The 22025-nt window shown below is 37.4% G+C and overlaps 1 protein-coding gene across 4 annotated transcripts in view; it reads left to right on the top strand.

The window, feature by feature from the left end:
• The first annotated feature begins 132 nt into the window (after nt 1-132).
• The window catches only part of LOC107677533 (coiled-coil and C2 domain-containing protein 1B-like), a 23834-nt gene continuing 1941 nt past the window's right edge, over nt 133-22025 (top strand). The window contains exons 1-25 of one of the 4 annotated variants that reach the window (XM_016472463.1): nt 133-242; nt 1348-1482; nt 2001-2119; nt 2370-2511; nt 3193-3293; nt 3392-3505; nt 4746-4883; nt 4986-5289; nt 7367-7497; nt 9452-9530; nt 9654-9710; nt 9853-9995; nt 10223-10295; nt 13089-13228; nt 13320-13449; nt 13572-13744; nt 13824-13949; nt 16934-16992; nt 17085-17201; nt 17348-17421; nt 17585-17643; nt 17730-17781; nt 18992-19091; nt 19350-19440; nt 19644-19766. In XM_016472463.1, coding sequence (XP_016327949.1) covers nt 2054-2119; nt 2370-2511; nt 3193-3293; nt 3392-3505; nt 4746-4883; nt 4986-5289; nt 7367-7497; nt 9452-9530; nt 9654-9710; nt 9853-9995; nt 10223-10295; nt 13089-13228; nt 13320-13449; nt 13572-13744; nt 13824-13949; nt 16934-16992; nt 17085-17201; nt 17348-17421; nt 17585-17643; nt 17730-17781; nt 18992-19091; nt 19350-19440; nt 19644-19766 — 2592 coding nt within the window. In that variant the 5' untranslated portion in view covers nt 133-242; nt 1348-1482; nt 2001-2053. The other 3 variants (XM_016472487.1, XM_016472478.1, XM_016472471.1) reach the window with 3 other exon arrangements.

Consider the following 22025-nt stretch of genomic DNA (forward strand, 5'->3'; position numbering starts at 1 on the left):
ACCAAGGCAGCAGGGCAGAATGCTGCGCGCTGATTGGTGAATCGCATCACAGCGCACTTCCTGACAGTATTACATATTAGAAGTCCTTTGTTAGGCTCGTTTCTGTGCACGTTGTTAATCTGAGTTTTTAATATCTTTCATATATTTCGGGTAAAAACGTAGATTCGATAGGATAATGTTTCTGAAAGTTGCATTCTGGTTGAGTTGTCAATTGGAATCATATATATAAGGAATTTGAATTGGTAAGCGTTTCATGTGCTCACAGAAATACAACAAATACACCAGCTAGACAGAATTATAGGAGCAATAACATATTTACAAAATATAAGAACGTAGTAATACAAATAGTAAATGTACATATAGTTGTTATACGCAGGAATGGGCAGATGAGTAAAAACGATTAAAAAGTTAAAGGGGTCATATGATGCGATTTCAAGTTTTCCTTTCTCTTTGGAGTGTTACAAGCTGTTCGTGAATAGATAAGATCCCTGAAGTTGAAAATATAAAAACAATGAACTGAATATTGCACGCATAGATTTGTAAAGGAAACATGTTTGAATATGGAAAATGTAAGTATTTATGTATTGCACAAGGTCTGGCCTGAAAATATCAAAGATATCAAATGATACAACCATTCGCTTTCATTGCATTTTCTTTGAATACAGAGAATGGTGGCCGTCAGTTTCTTGACTGTGGCTGTCATTAACATTTGAATCCATACGGTTTTGAAATGATGTCACAATTTCCATTTTCAGTGAGAGATACTTTTATTTTGAAACCCGTTCTGTCGTTTAGAGATTAAAACGTTTATTTTGAAACCCGTTCTGTCGTTTAGAGATTAAAATTTTTATTTTGAAACCCGTTCTGTCGTTTAGAGATTAAAACTTTTATTTTGAAACCCGTTCTGTCGTTTAGAGATTAAAACTTTTATTTTGAAACCCGTTCTGTCGTTTAGAGATTAAAACTTTTATTTTGAAACCCGTTCTGTCGTTTAGAGATTAACACTTTTATTTTGAAAATGCTGCAGATGCGGGGCGGTTTGCCACTGTTGGGCGTGGCCTGTCTTTGACGTTTTCGTTGCAGTAGCAAAACAAACCCAATGTTATATGCAGCACTGTGTTCTGAGCTGCGTTTTCATTAGAAATTCACAGGGGTAAATAAATTAATATTTATTTGAACGTCAGACGGTTATCATTTAATATGCCAGGTCTTATCTAACGAATGGGACACTACTAACGTTACGAGTTTTACTCTTGACATGTTGAGTTTTATGTTGACAGGTAACGTTATATACAATTTTCTGTTTTCGTGAGTGTGTGGTTATAATGTTGTTTCGAAGCCTCGCAGGGTGTTTGCATCACATAAACTGTCAGGTTTGTGAAACTCTTTGAACGGTAGGAAGGAGGAAGTGGAGTGGGGTTTAATACTGTTGGCGAGGAAAAGAAAGTAAACTGCTCCACAGTGCTCTTCTGGATCAGCGGGGTGAGTCAGCAGAGCCCACGTGTTAACAGCACATGTGACTGGCGTTTGCTTTAATACAGTGTTTCTCAACCAGGGGTCCGTGGACCCCTAGTGGTCCTTGACGTGTAAGGCCAGGGGGTCCGTATAAAGTATGAATTTTTGTATAAATGTTGTATATTTTGACATGACATGTTCCATGAAAGAAACATCCAATATAGCCGATGATACAGCCAAATACTGGACAAGTCAACTAACTTGAATTATACTTGACTGCATTTGGTCCTCACAAAGACACAAATGATACATAGATGAGTCCATTTTGTTCTGGGGTCCTTGAGGATGGTTCTGAATTGGACTGGGGTCCGGTACGCCAAAAGGTTGAGATTCACTGCTTTAATAAACTTCCTTTAAACCTAAACTGTCATTCCGCCATCAGAAACCTTCACGCTGCTATTTCATATCAGCAAGCATTACAAATTAGTTTAAGACTGAAAGAGTGTTCCTCGTTTATTCATACGTCACGTTCTTCTGACCTCAAGCATCCAGGTGTTTGTCTGTCCGGTAAAGGGTTGAGGAGAGGGAGCAGGACGGGATGTTTGCTCAGAAAAACAAGCGAGCTGCAGCGCTGAAAGGCCAAGGAGCAGCTGCAGCCAAACAGGTCAGTGTTGAAATGTTTTGCAAATGACTGTCAGCTGTGAATGTTGTTAGTAATGTTCCCATTAAAATGAAAATTCTGTCATTGTAAGTTACTAAAATGATGACTGTTTTCATTTATGGGTGAACTATCCCTTTAAGGATTATGTCTGTTGTTTGCATTGGACTTGCATTGAGTTAGAATCCATTGATGATCTGTCCATCTCGTGACTGAGCTATTGGACCTTTACATGTAAGCGTTTGTTGCTTTGTAGATGGGATTGTTGCTTGATTTCAAGCCAGATGATATGATGGACATGGAGCAAGATCTGGATGATCCAGCTTTAGAAGCTGAATTTGCTGCCATTGTTGGGAAGAAACCCAATGTGGCTCCCAGGGGGGAAAAGGCTGGCAAAGGTGGGCATCATGATTATCATTTTTTTTTCTTTTGAAATTCATATAATAAATGCAGACCGTATCTGTTGCAGCCAAACTTTAAAAGGTAGGTCACCTAATGTATTCTTTAATGTACTCTTAAAGGGGTCATATGATGCGATTTCAAGTTTTCCTTTCTCTTTGGAGTGTTACAAGCTGATTGTGCATAGATAAGACATGTTGTGGTAGTGCCAAGGTTTAGCATTCCCATTCTTTTTTTCTTTTCTTTTTTTGGAGCATATTATGAACCTGATAGAATTATTTCTGAAGGATCATGAAACTGACAACTTAAGTATTGGCTGCTGAAAATTCAACCTTGCCATCAATAAATCATTTTATTAAACAAGTATTTTGTTTTAATAAAATATATTAAAATAGAAATCCAAAATCAGTCAGATACTATAATGTATTATACTACGCTACAATGCAATCAAACATTTGTGAATTGGGAATAAAGTACGTGGCAACTTTTGAACGACCATCAGTAGAGAAAGATTTTTTGTAGCTAGATAATTGTGTAATTACAGCATCTACTAGTAGGGCGTAGCTAGATTATGCTAACCAGCCAAACATTGACCAATTGGGTAGCATTTCTATCGTCTACCTTATCGGTACTCTGTCTCTAAATAAATTTTACTTGAACTGGAAATTTTTATGTTCAAGCTCCATTACCGATGGAGGATATTGAAAAAATGGCGGAGGCCTGCATGAAAGACATTGATGATGATGAAGATGATAGTCTCGAGGATGACGAAGACCTCTTGGTAAATTAAACCTGTGATTATTGTCTGTTTCTCTTCACTGTCAGCACTTTCTGAATGTAGTATAGTGAGTTTATAGTGTTTGCTGTGATTCTCGTTAGGCTGAGCTGCAGGAAGTGGTTGATGAGGAGGAAACAGAAGATTCAGGTGCCACAACCCCCGCCTCCCCCATTAGTGCGGAAACCTCTTCAGCAGAATTGACGGCAGCCAGCCAGGTATGATCTAAAAGTTTATCTGGGAAGGCATAATCATATTGTCTTCATACAGTTGTGTTAGTTGTAATATCAAAGTTAGATTTTAATTGTTCTTTGAAGATATGTTGGCTCTATATGTGGTTATCATGTTGGTAATACCACTGAATCGCTCGTATATAGATTGAGCTCTTATACTTCACCATTCAATAGTTTTGGGGTCAATACATTTAAATTTTTATTATTTTTTGTTTATATTGTTGTATCTTTTTTCTTTATTTCATTTCTAATTTTTAGTGTATTATATATTTAAACACTCCATTAAATTTATCAGACGTGACAGTAAAGACAATTATGTTACAAAATATTTCTAATAATTACAAAATATTTCAATAATTGATTCTGAAGGATCATGGAATACTTAAGAACTGGAGTAATGGCTGCTGAAAATTCAGCTTTGCCATCACCGGAATAAGTTAGTTTTTAAAATATATCAGGGTTTCTGCGAGTCCTAAAAAAGTCTTAAATTCAGTTGTATCAAATCTAAGGCTGTAAAAAGTTTGAATACATTAAATGGTGCAAGAAAATTCTTAATTATAATATCAAAAGGCCTTACATTTTGGGACCAAATCGGGACATGGCTTAATTTGATGATTAAACTTCAAAAGCATTTCATTCAATAATAAATATGAGCTACAAGCTTCAAAGTAGACATTATGGGGCAGGGCTGCTTTGTGTACCGTTACCGGGGAAACTGATATATTACTTCCTTTCCAAAAGTGCCACCTACTGGCACAGAATAAATTTGTATTTTCAATCGGCCTGTCTGATGTTTTTGATAAGACCAATGCAAAAATCAACCCATATTTTTTGCTGTATTTTTGATAAAATAAATGCAGCCGTGATGACCTTTGAAGTGTTGATACAATTATACAACATTTAGCAGGAATCACTTAAACTTGAGATGTACAAAACTTATTTTCAAAGTAGGTGGGTTCCTCCAAACCAGCTTTTAAAGCTACAAAGAAACTGCTGCTAAAAATATTAAAGCTAATCCAATTGTTGACCATCCTGACCCATTTCTAATTAAATCTTAATTGAGGTTCAGTTTTTCTCAAAATCTTAGTTAAAGCTTTTATCCTGACTCCATTTGTGATGTATAGATTATTAATTTGCACATCTCAATAAACAAGCTCTATTTTGAAATGGCATTTGAGTAAGAACTAATGTGCCACCACTTAAATTAGTTTTTTTCCCCTCACAGGACACTAAGGTTTCTTCAGTGCCTGGTAGCATTGAGCACACTTTAGAGGAGAGAATAAACCTGTATAGGATGGCTGTTACCAATGCCAAAGCCGCAGGGGAAACCTCTAAAGCTCGGAGATATGAGAGAGGCCTCAAGGTGAGTGGGTATAGTGTCACTGTTTAAGCAAACAAACAAACTTTGGGTACATATTTTTTTATGATAATTTATGACAATTGACACTCTCATATTTTTGGTTAGACACTACAGACTATGCTGGCATCAGTACGGAAAGGAGGGAAGATTGACGAAACAGAGATTCCCCCTCCAGTTGCATGTGGAGTGTCTGGTAGTCCCAGTCGGCCCCCTGTCCCTGCAGCTTCACCTGATCAGCACGGGGAGTGTGACAGAGCTGTTGAGATCTCTCCCATCTCTGCAGAGGCCGTCTCTGTTGTCATGGATCCAGCATCAAACACTAAAGACGAGTCCTCTGGTGTAGCATCTCCAGCTTCCCTGTCATCTCCAGAAGGGGAACATGCAGCAAGTGGCGCTGTATTGCACTTAGGTTAGCCAAGTGCTTTTGTGGCAACATACCACAGCTTAAAGTCCCCATTAAAATCAAAATTGAAGTTTTTTGTCTTTTAATATGAAAATGTTAGTGTAACAAAGTTCGTAGTCACGGGAAGAAGGAGGCGGGAACCGGTGAACATTTAAACACTTTAATAAAATAAACAGCGCGGCAGCGAGCTCTCCGTCCCACCCCATCTTCCATCGTTCCAACACCACCGCCTCGGGCAGCCACCGGCGGTCTCTCCGCTTGTTCCTGCTACCCGATCTCCTCAGCACCGCGATCCCCCTCAGCAGCGAGGGCTATCTGACAGCGTGTCCCTTCTTCCTCCCGGGTTTCGGCACCAATGTAACAGCGTTCGTAGGTCGGGAAGAAGGAGGCAGGAACCGGTGAACATTTAAACATTTGAATAAAATAAACAAACACAAAATGAAAGTAAAGCGGCAGCCCCTCGCGGACGACTGCTGGCCTTAAGGTTATCTATAAGCTAGTGTGCTCCAAAATAATGACAAAATTTGCATTCAGAAGATATAAGCGTTCAAAACTTCCGCCAATATGGATCAACGATTTTGATTACATCATCCTGCACTTCAGCTTCTCATCAAATTTTCTGTCCAATCAAATGTTCTCTAGAATCTGAAGCATCCCATCCCCTACACTATAAATAGACACTGAAGCTGCGGCTGAAATCAGTTACTTATTCACTCATTACTATTTTCTTTATGGTGAATGGCACATAGTGCATTATATAGAGGATGGGCAACGATCCAGGCAGTGTAAATATGCTTTCCATTGGGGCGAATGAAGTCTGGTTTAACGTTGTGTCACGTGAAAAGCCACAGAGCGCACATAGTCTGTAACGGTCCAGAGACACAATACCAAAGAGCAAATCATATGCACTAGACTCGTCGCAGACCATAAAACGTATCGTATCCATTTGAATTCTACAGAGAATGCTATATTTGATATAGATTTCATAAGATTAGGAGGAGAAACTGTTAGAGAGATAACACCGGTGCCATTCACAAATATATTACATAGTTTTCAAACTACACATCCTCAGCATGATTATGTCACTGTTTTGCTTTAGTAATAGTTTCATACTGAATCTAAAGGAGTAATCTATTAGGCTGTGGATGTCATGAGCTATCAAATGCGGCTTTACTGAGCTCAATGGCTCTGACCCGAGCTGTGATATAAACGAAACACTATTGGCTATCCAAAAAAGGGGGTGGAACTGCTCGATATGTCTTCCTGTTTCAGTTGAAATTATGTCACCACATAGAATAACACTGCGCATTTCAAAGTACTCCAGTGGACCTTTAAGGGTTACTAGTTAATGGTTGAAAGGTAAAATGTCTAGCTTTTGTCTGAATTTATGGGATTTATTTTAATTTAAACCAAGAAATAAAAATGTTTTAGGAAAAATTTCAAAATATGGAAAAGTTATATAAAACAATGAAGAATTTAATTCAGCACTATTTCTAGGTCAGTAATCAAATGTAAGCAAATTTGTTACATGGAACTCCTTTGTACAAATCAGATTTCCTTGCTTTGGAATCTGAAGCTCATTGGAACATTATTTTAAATCGGAATAATATTTCACAATATTACTTTTTAATAAATCCAGCATTGATGAACAAAAAATACTTATTTTAAAAACATTTTAAAAATCTAGAAGAATTTTTAATAGTCCTTTTGGTAAATATTTTAAACTTGATCCCTATCCTGTGATTAATATTTGACAGCAGTTGTATTGATTTATGAGTGGGGTATTGATTTGCTAAATTATTCCATGCTGTCTAACCCTAAAATGCATTTATTTATACTGATAATATCATTTCATAGCAATCTTTTTTTTTTTTTCATTTTCCATAATAGTAGTAGTCATAATTCAAAATGTACATAAACAAAATCTGTTATTTTTATTCAATAGATCATCAATGCCTGATTATGTTGAAAATGAGGGCTTTTCCCTTTAAGTTGTTCCTGACTTGCTAATTTAACTAGAAGTATGACATTCTACAGAGCTGTTTTTGTAAAGGGTACATTGTGGTTTCCTCTGCTCCTAAAGCACACTCACCAGCCGGACAGCCCACTAAAGACATTCTGTTGGAGCGACAGAAGGAGTACAGGATGGCAGCCCTCAAGGCCAAACAAGCAGGAGATATTGACCAAGCCAAAATGCATATAAAGGCCAGCAAGGTAAGACGTGGTTTCTAATCAAGTGTATATAGCTATGTATTGCTGTTTCTGTACTGTTCATTTTCAATCATTAAAGGTAAAAAAAAAAAAAATCAGCTTGCCTCTCAGGGCTCTGTCAGTTTGTACAGAATTGTGCAAAGTTTGGATTCCCTCTTTCTAATTAGTTACATACAGTTGATATATATGAAAAGATTTGTAAATGTAGTTGTTTTCTTTGTTTTGTCACGTAAAGTCTTTTAGTTTGATGTTTTACTTCAGTCAAAACCAAAAGCAGACTTCTGTAACTGTATTTTCTGTGCTGTCAGTTAACAGGCATGGCTTTATACATGTATCACACCCTGTTAATGTGTATTTTTCCATTTGCCTTCTGCTCTAATATGGAAGTTTTGACTTAAAGGGATACTCCACCCCAAAATGAAAATTTTGTTAATAATCACTTACCCCCATGTCGTTCCAAACCCCTAAAAGCTTCGTTCGTCTTCGGAACACAATTTAAGATATTTTGGATGAAAACCGGGAGGCTTGTGACTGTCCGATTGACTGTCAAGTAAATTACACTGTCAAGGTCCAGAAAAGTATGAAAGACATCGTCAGAATAGTCCATCTGCCATCAGTGGTTCAACCGTAACGTTATGAAGCGACGAGAATACTTTTTGTACGCGAAGAAAACAAAAATAACGACTTTATTCAACAATTCGTCTCCTCTGTGTCTCTCCGCATCACCGTAGCGCCATTTTGGAGAAAAACCGCAAGCAGCGTATGCTATTCTGTGTCAGCTGCGACACAAGGATACGTTTTCTACGTGTATTTACGTTTTGATTTGAACGAAAACAGCGCATCCATGCAGCGCGGCTGACACAGAATAGCATACGCTGCTTGCATTCAGTGGTTATTCTCCAAAATGGCGCTACGGTGATGCGGAGAGACACAGAGGAGACAAATTGTTGAATAAAGTTGTTCTTTTTGTTTTATTTTATTTTTTTCTTGCTTATCCGAAAAATCATGGGATATGTGACTCAAAAACCACAATATGATGCACTGAACCACTATATATATATATAACCGTAACCTTCGTCGCTCGTAGTGCGAGGTCCGCCGCGGTGCGGAGTTCTCTGCGAACTTCCGGGTCATGACCACCCTCGTGCAAGTCCCTCAGTGCCTTGGCCTGGTGCACTTGCAATCACGCCGTAGCATGTAAGGCGGAGGCAGCTTCTCCACAGGTCGTATAAGCATCGCTGGCCAGTCGAGTACCTACAGACCCGGGAGGGGAGGCACGGTTCTCCCTGCCGGTTGGAGGTGGTATTAGGACACAACTGCATCGCAACCGACCGCTCCACCGGGGGGACCCTTGTAACCCCCTAGCAAAATAGTAAATACCATTATGTCCTCCTGTTTTTTACAGTAATAAAAGTTATAGGAGCATTAAATAGTTAACAAAGAAATAATTTTGAACAAAATGAACAAAATTCATTCTAATGCTAATTATATTAGCATTAGCCGTGCTTATGCTAACGATTCACTACGTATATTCTAACGGCGATGTTTATTTCAATACGAAATTCAAATTAAAATATGGAATAATATTCTCTTTAAATTGTGTTCCGAAGACGAACAAAGCTTTTACCAGTTTGGAACGACATGGGGGTAAGTGATTAATGACAACATTTTCATTTTGGGGTGGAGTATCCCTTTAAACCTGCCAAAGACTTTGTATCTCAAAGCCTTTACTGTTTTTACCATTTCAGTTGGTTTTGCATTTAATTCAAGGCATCTACCACTTCAGCTATGTTGTCATGCAAGTTTGGATATTCCTCTTAACGAAGTGTCTTGTTCCCATAAACCATGATTACTAATAACTCACTTGTAACAAAAATGTGCTAAGTTATTTGAGGTATTCAAGAATTGTAGGAAGTAGACAAAGAATAGCACTATGCTGTTTGCTTGTTTGGCTCAGGGATTCAATGCAGCAATTGAGGCTTTGGAGAAAGGCCAGCCGGTGGACATGAGCTCCATTCCTCCCCCTCTGTCTCAAGGTTAGACCGGAATTATTTTCTGTGGTCAGAAAAATACTGTAGTAGCTATGATATGTTGCATATTTGTTTACATATTTTCACGGCTTGTAGCTTTATAGTGTAAGGCTTAATTATTTTCCACAGCCTCTACAGTTACTCACCCTGCACCTCAAAAAGCCATTACCTCACCTTCAGCTCCTGGTTAGTACACCAGTTCTCACGTCAAATATTTTCAGAGACTGAACATGTGTCTCTTTTAATAGTCTAATTACTGTACTTGTGACCTGAATTTGAATGCTTTTCCTGTCTCCTAGTGTTAATTTTTTTGTTTTCGTTATACCAGCAGACAGCGGTTCTGGTCCAGCTCAGCCCCAGACTGTTCTTGAAGCTCTGGAACAGAGGATGGCCAAGTACAAAGAGACCTTCACACAAGCTAAGGCCAGCGGGGATGAGCGCAAAGCCCGCATGCATGACCGCATTGCTAAAGTTAGTAAACCTGTCAAAATGACACCTGAACCTCAAATAATGGCACATTGTCACCACTGAATGTCCACAAACTTTCGGTTTCTCTTGCAGTGTTTCCTTTTTAGATTTTATCTGATTGTGGAACTCCTTTTAAGTTCATTTTAACATAATGCAGCACATTTTTGCACTTAGCGAGGTGTTTGCACAGACTTGTTGATTTCAGATTATGTTCTTTTTGTGACCCACAGCAATACCAGGCTGCCATCCGTGCCCATAAAGCAGACCGACCTATCAATTTTGATGAACTTCCAGCCCCTCCAGGTCGGTTCTTCTGTAGTCAAAAAGAAGATCTTTACATGTATATATTTTTGTGTACATGTCCACTACCATTCAAAACTTTGGTACCATTTTTAAATGTTCTTTGAAAGAAGTCTCTTATGTTCACCAAGGCTGCATTTGTTTGATTAAAAAACAGTTAAGGTTGCAATTTTGCGAAATATTAAAATTTTAAATAACAGTTTTCTATTTTAATTTATTATATAATGTAATTTATTCCTGCAATGGCAAAGTATAATTTTTAGCAGCAATTACTCCATCTTCAGTGTCACATGATGCTTCAGAAATAACTTGAATATGCTAATTTGGTGCTTAAGAAACATTTTTATTATCATTGAAAATAAATAATTGAAAATTAGGGATGCACGATACCGGATTTTTGCCGATATGCCGATATTTTTCAACTTATTTTGCCCGATACCGATATATTTCCTTTTGTTTGGAAACAACACACAGTCTCTCCTGTGCAGAGATTATAAGCAAAATATTTTTAATTTTGGTTAGTTTTTAACAAGAACTTATTTGTTAGAAATAAATAAACAAAAATGAAGTTTTTTGACAGTACATTGAAGCTTTGAAAATAACTATAAATAAACTATATATCAATCGCTGCATTTTTTCCCCCCCAGAAAAATGCAGTGTTAACCCTAACGTTTTATTTTAAGATTTAGCATTTGTAGATGGTCTAAAGCAAAGAAATTTTAAAAATTCTGAAAATCTTTTAGAGTTTATGAATTTTGTTTAAAAAATAAAACACATTAATGAATAAATCAGTGTATATAAAATGATTTAATTTACAAGTGTCATGTTTGTGATTTTTTTTCATGTAAGCTATAGCTTCTGACATTTAAATCAAAACATATGTAAGCTATAGCTTCTGACCTTTAAATCAAAACATACTCATTATTTTATTACATCAATTACTGCTTTATTTAATCAGAAACACAGTCTAAATGTTATTTGTGTAGGCCATTTTACTTTTAGTTTAATTAGAAGTAGGCCAACAGCGCCCGCTACAGATTAAAACTCTTTACGGAACGGGCATTAGGACCTGGGGGAGGCTGCCGCTGCACGTGCTATTATTGTTTACTCTATCACACACCTAATGCTCATTCTGTACGTGCATTCTCAGATTAAATGCAGCGATACAAAAGAGTGAATCTAATCATCATTCAGAAAAAAACTTTGCTTCAAGAATGAGCCACACTGCTGACACGATCTAATCACTAGGCACACCCTGAGCACATGTGAGTTAACGTATTCCTCTTGTCGGCAAGACATATCAGCATAATTTTTCATATCGGGCCAATGGCGGTATTTACATTTAAAGCCGTTATCGGCCGATTCCGATATCAGTCCGATAATATCGTGCATCCCTATTGAAAATTATAATTGAAACAAGTGATAATTTTTTTCAGAATTCCAATAATAGAAATTTCAAAAGAACCATAATTATCTGAAATAGAAATCTTTTGTAGCATTATGTTACAAACCACCTGGCGCAAGGCAGCGTGACATACAGTGGTGTGAAAAAGTGTTGGCCCCCTTCCTGATTTCTTATTTTTTTGCATGTTTGTCACACTTTAATGTTTCAGATCATCAAACAAATTTAAATATTAGTCAAAGATAACACAAGTAAACACAACATGCAGTTTTTAAATGAAGGTTTTTATTATTAAGGGAAAACAAAATACAAAACTACATGGCCCTGTGTGAAGGAGTGTTTGCCCCCCTGTTAAAACTGTGGTTTATCACACCTGAGTTCAATTTCTCTAGCCACACCCAGGCCTGATTACTGCCACACCTGTTCGCAATCAAGAAATCTCTTAAATAGGACCTGCCTGACAAAGTGAAGTAGACCAAAAGATCCTCAAAAGCTAGACATCATGCCGAGATCCAAAGAAATTCAGAAACAAATGAGAAAGAAAGTAATTGAGATCTATCAGTCTGGAAAAGGTTATAAAGCCATTTCTAAAGCTTTGGGACTCCAGCAACCACAGTGAGAGCCATTATTCACAAATGGCAAAAACATGGAACAGTGGAGAACCTTCCCAGGAGTGGCCGGCCGACCAAAATTACCCCAAGAGCACAGCGACGACTCATCCAAGAGGTCACAAAAGACCCCACAACAACATCCAAAGAACTGCAGGCCTCACTTGCCTCAGTTAAGGTCAGTGTTCATGACTCCACCACAAGAAAGAGACTGTGCAAAAATGGTCTGCATGGCAGAGTTCCAAGAATGCAAAAAAATAAGAAACCAGGAAGGGGGCCAACACTTTTTCACACCACTGTAAATGGGGAGGCCACCCGCAAATTAAATTAACCCAAAAATGCATGTTTATTAATGTAATCCATAACTGAATTAAACTATCAATTTGATCAATATCAAAAGGAAAGAGAAAAAGACAAAAAAATAAAAAATAAAGTATGCACAGAAAGGAAACAAAGACCTTTTTATCAGTCAACTCATCACCGGTAACCCACTGCACCTGCCGCTTGACTCCACCCTGCAAACACACAAGAAAAAAAGAGAACACAAAACAAACAAATGCCATCTGGTGACAGGAAGGCACAAATGAAGGAATACAGGCTAGGAAAGATCATAACTATAAATGTCTTTACTGTCACTTTCAATCAATTTAATGCAATCCTTGCTAAATAAAAGTATTCATTTCATCCAAACTTTTGAATGACAACATGTTTAATTTTTTTTAATGAGTTGCTTGAATTCCTGCTAAGAAAATGAGGATTTATATTAAATTGAAGTGTTTTCTATAGGCTTTCCTCCAATCCCAGGCCAGAAGGCTGCTGCTCCAGAGCAGGGATTGGCTGCAGTTCTGGAAACGGCCAATAAGCTGACATCTAATGAAGATGAAGCTGATGATGGTGAAGAGGAAGATGAAGAGGGAGAGGAGAAGGTATGTTCTTAAATTTTGTAGCATTTCCTAAATATTTAAAAAGTTGTCCCTTTCTTTTAAAGAAATCACTATTTTGTTATTTGCTTTCTAGGTTAAGGCTCCGAAAGTAGGCGACCAAATGAAGCCCACTCTTGCAGTACAGCCAACGGTACAGAAGCCCAAGAGAACCCCTTCACCTTCCCCAGACAGAACGTCCAAAAGAGGAAGTCTGCCTGACACTGGTAGAGTAGTGTTTTAGGATGGCCTATTAATTGGGATGTTTTCATATTTCGTAACTGATTTACGTAAGGAGCACACAAAAATCTCTGTCAAACGGGTTTAAATCTGGTTATTTTCTCCTCAGCTCAGCAGCAGCTGGAGTTTCTGGAAGGCCGCAAAAAGCAGTACATGAAAGCAGCGCTGCAGGCAAAGCAAAAGAATGACCTAGAGCAGGCCAAGACCCTCCTGCGTGCAGCAAAAAGTTTGGACCCCATGATAGAAGCCGCCCGCAGTGGCAAGACAGTGGACGTAAGCAAGGTAATACTGTCATTGTTTTTTAACAAATTCTTTAACAAATCCATAATGACATGAGTAATAACTCCCCCTTTATTTTCAGGTGCCTTCACCGCCTGGAGATGAGGACGAGGACTTCATTCTAGTCCATCACAGTGATGTTCAGATCTCAGAGAAGGCTGAGGAGGTCTACACTCAACTCACAAATCTACTCAAAGAGCAATACGAGGTAACAAGAAGGTGGTGATTTAATGAAGTAACAGAGAGTGGATCTGTGCCAAAACCTAGTGAGCCGCCTTGCTGTCTACTGTTTACATAGTCAGCTACCGTCGAAATGGATCTGAAATTAAATCTCATACGTCACTGAATTGGAACTCTGTATGTGCACGCTACACAAATAGCATACTACATTTTTGAATGCAATAGTTTGACATTAGCATGATGCTCAGCTAACATTGTGATACTCTAGCAAAAAACATAAAAATACGTATTGGGTTGGCGATTATAATCAATAAAACTGTATTTATAGTCAGTATTTCACAAATTGTGCTTACAAAAATTCTATGCTACATAGCTGATTTTAATAATGTGATGTTAGCGGTGCTAAGCATAAAAATACACATTGGGTGAAATGGTAAATTTTATAGTTAGTTTTTCATAAATTGTGCTCATGAGAAGTGCATGTTACACAGCTGATTTTAATAGAGCATGACGTTAGCATGTTGCTAATAGTGTGATACTATAATAAGCATAAAAATACATATTGGGTAAAATTGTATATCAGTAAAAGTATATTTTTAGTCAGTATTTCACAAATTGTGCTCACAAGGAGCACGTGCTACACTTTTGATTCCAACAGAATTTGTTGTTAGCATGTTTTTAAGCTAATAGCAATACTTTAATAAAGCATTCAAATACACACTGGGTAAAATAGTACAATTATATTCACTATAAGTGTATTTATAGTCAGTATTTCACAGATCATGCTCATGAGAATCACATGCTATTCAGTATAAGAATTTGATGTTAGCATGTTGCTAAGCTAACAGTGTGATTCTCTAACAAGCCTAAAATGTATATTGGGTGAAATAGTAAATTTTTTATTTAATGTAGATGAGTATATAGCAGTGGTGATGAGCGGTGACTTCTTTAACTGGGTATGTTGTGTACTATTTGTAATTTTTTTGTAAAAATTTTTTTTTACCTGTGACGTAACGCAATAGAGTAGTTAAACAGTACTGTGCATTAGCTTAGGACAGTGGTTCTCAATTCCAGTCCTTCTGACCCCCCACTCTGCACATTTTGTATGTATCTCTTATCACTTCAGGAGTTTGTTCTATTCAACTGTAAGTGCCCTGTGCAGTGGACATTAGTTATTCATTAAATTGTATTTATTTACAGAGGTATATTATGTCACACTTTACACTTCTCTAGTAAGTTTCGTCTGTGTATGAAGACGCTGAAGGCAGTGGCATAGCCCAAATCCGCGAATGAATGTTCCGAAATGAAGTAAACTTTAACAGCTTTCCCGTGCTCAGAGAATAGGGAGCAATGAACACTGTGTAGGGATCCTATCAATCGGAACACAGTTCATGCTTGGATCTCTCTTCTAACAACTTGGTTACTGAATAAGGTGTGTTAAATCCGTCTGAGCCATTGGAATCGATTTCTTGACTCTTTACAGTTACAAAGTTTTTAATTTGATTTAATTGAGTTAGCTTAGCTACAAAAACAATGGGGTCATTCCGTGTCAACTCAACCAGAGGTCCCCCGCTCAAATTTTTGATTTTGCTAATATTTTTGCCAATGGTGTCCATTCAAAAATGGGGAAAGAGCACTTTTCAAGTTTTTTCTCCAAAGTTTGCTGGCCTGTAACTCAAAAAGCATTAAAGATATCTTAATGCCCTTTTAGATATTGGGTTTTAACTGACTTCCCTTTTGGCATCTTCATTTGTAAGGCCCTATATAGTTCAGTTCCAGAGATTATAGAATTTCAATATGGCTCCAGAAGTATATTGTTAAATTGTATACATTTTCAGTGGTCAAAAACCAAATGTGGGTCACTTTGCAAAACTATGATACTTTTTTCTTTAAAAGAGGAATGTCTGAAGAACTAATAATGTTGGAACTAGAAATGTACCTCTTTTCTTTCTGTCAAAACAACTGCATTGATCATATCCGTCTGAGTGCCATAAATATTATTTTTCCAACGTTTGCGTGTCTATAACTCAAGAAGTATTAAAGATATTGCAATGTGATTTTTAGATTCTAGTTCGTAATAAACTTTTCTTTTGGAATCTTCATTTTCAAGGCCCTACATCGTTCAGTCCCAGAGATATGGGGGTCTCAATGAGGCTCCATTTTCAGATGTTCCAATATTACCCATTTTCAGTGGTTGAAAACCAAAGATACATTTCTAGTTTCAACATTATTTGTTCTTCAGACATTCCTATTTAAAAGAAAAGAAGTACCATATTTTTTATGTATTTCTGAAGTGATTTTGCAAAGTTTGACAGTATCTCTGGAACTGAATTATATAGGGCCTTAAAAATTAAGATGCCAAAACTGAAGGTAGTTAAGACCCAATATCTAAAAGGGCATTAAGATATCTTTAATGCTTTTTGAGTTACAAGCCAGCAAACTTTGGAGAAAAAACTTGAAAAGTGCTCTTTCCCCATTTTTGAATGGTCACCATCAGCACATAAATGCAACAAAGATTGCTAAAGTCAACAGATTTTACTAACAGATCTAACAATCTCTGTGTAAAAATAACATCATGATGCTGCCATCTTTCTGAAGTCATTTTTAACCCCCTGTAATTTGGCTCGGAATCTCAGGTGAAAATTGCCATTTTGACCCCCCTCTACAAAATAGTGGATTACTCAGTAAATATTCATCCATGACATTTAATATTTTGGCTTTCATCACTGTACATGTTTATCTTTCTTCGGAAAAAATATTAGCAAAATCAAAAATTTGAGCCGGGGACCTTTGGTTGAGTTGACACGGAATGACCCAATGTGATTTTTCGATAATCAAGACCTGGCAGCAACAACACAGTTTTACACTTGGGCGAGCAGACAGCCTATCTTGCTCATGAAATCACCCACATGCTTAAAATGCTGTCTAAGTAGGCAGATGACTAGGTTTTGAGACAGAACCTATAAGCGGATGTGGAATATGTAAGTAGGACATGTTTCCTTTCTTCTTCAGAAATGTGTGACATACTCCAAGCAGTTCACGCACATGGGGAATGTTGCAGAAACAACCAAGTATGTATCGCATCACCAATACACCACTTCAATAAATGAAATTCAAGTGATTTCACTGGCCATTTCATTTATTCCTATTTCCCCTCTTTTAGATTTGAGAACATGGCAGAACAATGTAAGAAGAGCCTGGAGATTCTTAAGCTGGCACAGAACAGGGGGCTTCAGCCTCCTAAACATCACTTTGAGGAGAGAACATATCGCACTGTCAGGTCTGACACTCTCGCTACAGATCTTACAACAAGGAAAAGCCCAATACAATAAAGCACAATACTTCACTACTGATCAACTCCACAGCCAAGGGAAATGTAAGTCATTGAATAACATGCTTTCTTTTTCTTGACTTTTGCTCTTGTAGGATTTTCCCAGAGCTCAGTAGCACAGACATGGTTGTGTTCATTGTTAGAGGGATGAACCTTCCTGCTCCCTCGGGTAAGCTTCAAACAAACACTCAACATTGATCCAGTCATTTAAATGAAAGCATTTGGAGTTTGAGCTACAGGAACTTAAATGTAAATAAAATAATGTAATTTAAAATTATCTCATACTAGTAAGGAAGTCTTTTAAACATCTCCCCCTCTGCTTTTTTTGAAAGGTGTTGCAACAAATGACTTGGATGCCTATGTCAAGTTTGATTTCCCATACCCCAGTACAGTGAGTATTAATTCTTCAGTCATCTAGGCTTTATTTTACCCAGTCATCCATTTGATTTTAATTATTACTTTCTCTTTTCATGTTAGGATCAACCTCAGAAGCATAAAACATCAGTCATCAAAAATACCAACAACCCAGGTAAAAATGTTGAGCTAATTATTTCTGTATCATCAGATACTTTAATTATACATATACATATATTAATAAGATTTTTAAATGTTTTTGAAAGAAGACTCTAATATTCACCAGGGGTCCATTTATTTGATCAAAACTACAGTAAAAACAGTAATGTTGTGAAATATCATTATATGCATATGCATTTAGCAGGCGCTTTTATCCAAAGCAACTTACATTGCATTCAAGGTATACATGTTATCAGTTCATGTATTCCCTGAGAATCGAACCCATGACCTGCAGGAATGCAGGAATTATTACAATTTAAAATAACTGTTTTCGGTAACACTTTATTTTAGGGTCTCTTAACTAGTTGCTTATTAGCATGCATATTACTAGAATATTAGCCATTTATTAGTACTAATTAAGCACATCTTAATGCCTTATTCGACATGACCTTATTTTACATCCTTAATCCTACCCAATACCTAAACTTAACAACTACCTTACTAACTATTAACAAGCTTCAAATTAGGAATTTATTGAGGGAAAAGTCATTGTTAATAGTGAATAAGTGTTCCCTATTCTAAAGTGTTACCCTGTTTTCTATTTGAATATATTTTAAAATGTAATTTAGTCATGTGATGCAAAGCTGAATTTTCAGCAACCACTCCAGTCTTCAGTGTCACATGATCATTCAGAAATCATTCTAAAATGCTGACTTGGTGCTCAAGAAACACTTATTATTCTTCTTATTATTATCAATGATTAAAACAGTTGTGCTGCTTAATATTTTGGTGGAAGCCATGATACATTTTCTCAGGATTCTTTGATGAATAAAAAGTTCAAAAGCATCTATTTGAAATAGAAATCTTTTTTTAACATTATAAATGTATTTACAGTCTCTCTTGATCAATTGAATGCATCCATGTTAAATAAAAGTATTAATCTTACTGAGCTCAGACTTTTAAACTTTTTGATTCAAATTGGGAGTATTTTATTATGTGAGATGGTGAAGTGTGTTAGTGTTAGGAGAGACATGAAAATAGCACAATTATGTAGGAAATCAGTTAGCTGGGACAAATATACAGTTTAGTGAACATCTTACAAAAAATATTTGACTGCAGGACACCATGAATGACAGAACTAGAATCAAGTATTTTAGAGAGCATTGGAAAAAGTTAAAAGTTAACATTTGCTGCTGAAGGAATTGACTTATTTAGTGTTTTGGCAGAGTATAACCAGAGCTTCAAACTGAACATCAACCGGAACCACCGTGGCTTCAGGAGAGTTATACAGTCTAAAGGCCTGAAGCTGGAAGTGCTGCACAAAGGGTGAGTAGTGTTGCTGTGGGACACAAGCGTGATCTCAACTTATCTCCAAATAATCACAATTTTAGGACTTTATTCTGTTTATTGTCTCCTAACAGTACACAGTTTCTTTAAGATTCATTTGTACTGGGGAGACACACAGGTCAGGATAAATATCAACCAGTGCTGCCCTGATTGAACTCTGTGGCAGTTGCGGTGCATGCTGGGTCAATGTGAGTAGGTGGATCTGAGCTTCACACTGACGTCTTTGTTTTGTGACAGTGGCTTCCTGAGAAGCGACAAGCCGATAGGAACAGCCCTGCTCAAACTGGAGAAACTGGAAACTGAAAGCGAAGTGAGAGAGATAGTGGAGGTGAGTGGGGCTACTTTTCAATAGTATGTGTGTCGGAGCCAGAGACGAGAGGGCAAACATCAGCTGAGAATGCAAACATATTTGTGTTTAACAGATGAGCTTGAGCTAAAATCGGACATTCACACCCATTAGTCAGACATCACTGTGTTTACATTTGTGTATGAGATGTATGTTTATGGCATTGGCTTCATTTCTGTATGCAGCTCATGGATGGGCGGAAGGCCACAGGTGGTCGTCTGGAGGTGAGGGTGCGTCTCAGAGAGCCGCTGGGTGGGCAGGACCACCAGACTGTCACAGAACGATGGCTAGTGTTAGAGGAGCCACAGGTTAGTGCTACTGTGGCTGAATGTTCATATTTGTTCCTGTTCTATTGATATTAAAAGCGTCACACTCACCCAAAATGTTAACATAATGGTAAATATTTGGGGTGATTACAGGTGCATTATGCAATTTCATTTAATAATGCAGTTTAAGAGATGACCTGCTTAATGTATTTATATGGAAATATTTTAAAAGGCCTGTGTGTTTAATCAGACCATCTTAAAATGATGCATGAAGGATATAGGACAGTTATGTAGGAAATCAGTTAGCTGGGACAAATATACAGTTTAGTGAACATCTTACAAAAAATATTTGACTGCAGGACACCATGAATGACAGAACTAGAATCAAGTATTTTAGAGAGCATTGGAAAAAGTTAAAAGTTAACATTTGCTGCTGAAGGAATTGACTTATTTAGTGTTTTGGCAGAGTATAACCAGAGCTTCAAACTGAACATCAACCGGAACCACCGTGGCTTCAGGAGAGTTATACAGTCTAAAGGCCTGAAGCTGGAAGTGCTGCACAAAGGGTGAGTAGTGTTGCTGTGGGACACAAGCGTGATCTCAACTTATCTCCAAATAATCACAATTTTAGGACTTTATTCTGTTTATTGTCTCCTAACAGTACACAGTTTCTTTAAGATTCATTTGTACTGGGGAGACACACAGGTCAGGATAAATATCAACCAGTGCTGCCCTGATTGAACTCTGTGGCAGTTGCGGTGCATGCTGGGTCAATGTGAGTAGGTGGATCTGAGCTTCACACTGACGTCTTTGTTTTGTGACAGTGGCTTCCTGAGAAGCGACAAGCCGATAGGAACAGCCCTGCTCAAACTGGAGAAACTGGAAACTGAAAGCGAAGTGAGAGAGATAGTGGAGGTGAGTGGGGCTACTTTTCAATAGTATGTGTGTCGGAGCCAGAGACGAGAGGGCAAACATCAGCTGAGAATGCAAACATATTTGTGTTTAACAGATGAGCTTGAGCTAAAATCGGACATTCACACCCATTAGTCAGACATCACTGTGTTTACATTTGTGTATGAGATGTATGTTTATGGCATTGGCTTCATTTCTGTATGCAGCTCATGGATGGGCGGAAGGCCACAGGTGGTCGTCTGGAGGTGAGGGTGCGTCTCAGAGAGCCGCTGGGTGGGCAGGACCACCAGACTGTCACAGAACGATGGCTAGTGTTAGAGGAGCCACAGGTTAGTGCTACTGTGGCTGAATGTTCATATTTGTTCCTGTTCTATTGATATTAAAAGCGTCACACTCACCCAAAATGTTAACATAATGGTAAATATTTGGGGTGATTACAGGTGCATTATGCAATTTCATTTAATAATGCAGTTTAAGAGATGACCTGCTTAATGTATTTATATGGAAATATTTTAAAAGGCCTGTGTGTTTAATCAGACCATCTTAAAATGATGCATGAAGGATATAGGACAGCAATATATTGCTATTGAATATAATCATTTGTCATTCCTGAAACTGTATACGTGGACGTTTGATCCTCTTAGACAAACAAAACGTTTCTTCAAATTGTGAATGGATTATGTAGAAAAACCAAGCAAACGGCTCCTCTTATAGCACAGTTGATTTTGATTGCTATTAGCCTATATAATATTTCCCTTGGCTGGGTTTCAAAACTCTACAGGGAAAATGATCAAAAAACACAATAATAATAATAATTGATGTATTACTATTTTATAATATTCCTCTTGGCTGGGTTTCAAAAATCTATAGTGTGAATTAGTGCTGGGCGGTATACCGGTTCATACCGAATACCGGTGTTTATTTTTGTTATGATATGAATTTTTAAAATACCGCAATACCGGTGTATGTCACTTAAACAACATATAGGACAGAAATATATTGCTATTGAACATAATCATTTGTCATTCCTGAAACTGTATACGTGGACGTTTGATCCTCTTAGACAAACAAAACGTTTCTTCAAATTGTGAATGGATTATTTAGAAAAACCAAGCAAACGGCTCCTCTTATAGCACAGTTGATTTTGATTGCTATTAGCCTATATAATATTTCCCTTGGCTGGGTTTCAAAACTCTACAGGGAAAATGATCAAAAAACACAATAATAATAATAATTGATGTATTACTATTTTATAATATTCCTCTTGGCTGGGTTTCAAAAATCTATAGTGTGAATTAGTGCTGGGCGGTATACCGGTTCATACCGAATACCGGTGTTTATTTTTGTTATGATATGAATTTTTAAAATACCGCAATACCGGTGTATGTC

This window comes from Sinocyclocheilus anshuiensis, unplaced genomic scaffold, assembly GCF_001515605.1.
Source record: "Sinocyclocheilus anshuiensis isolate Anshui unplaced genomic scaffold, SAMN03320099.WGS_v1.1 scaffold1299, whole genome shotgun sequence".
In the NCBI taxonomy this organism is placed as follows: domain Eukaryota; kingdom Metazoa; phylum Chordata; class Actinopteri; order Cypriniformes; family Cyprinidae; genus Sinocyclocheilus; species Sinocyclocheilus anshuiensis.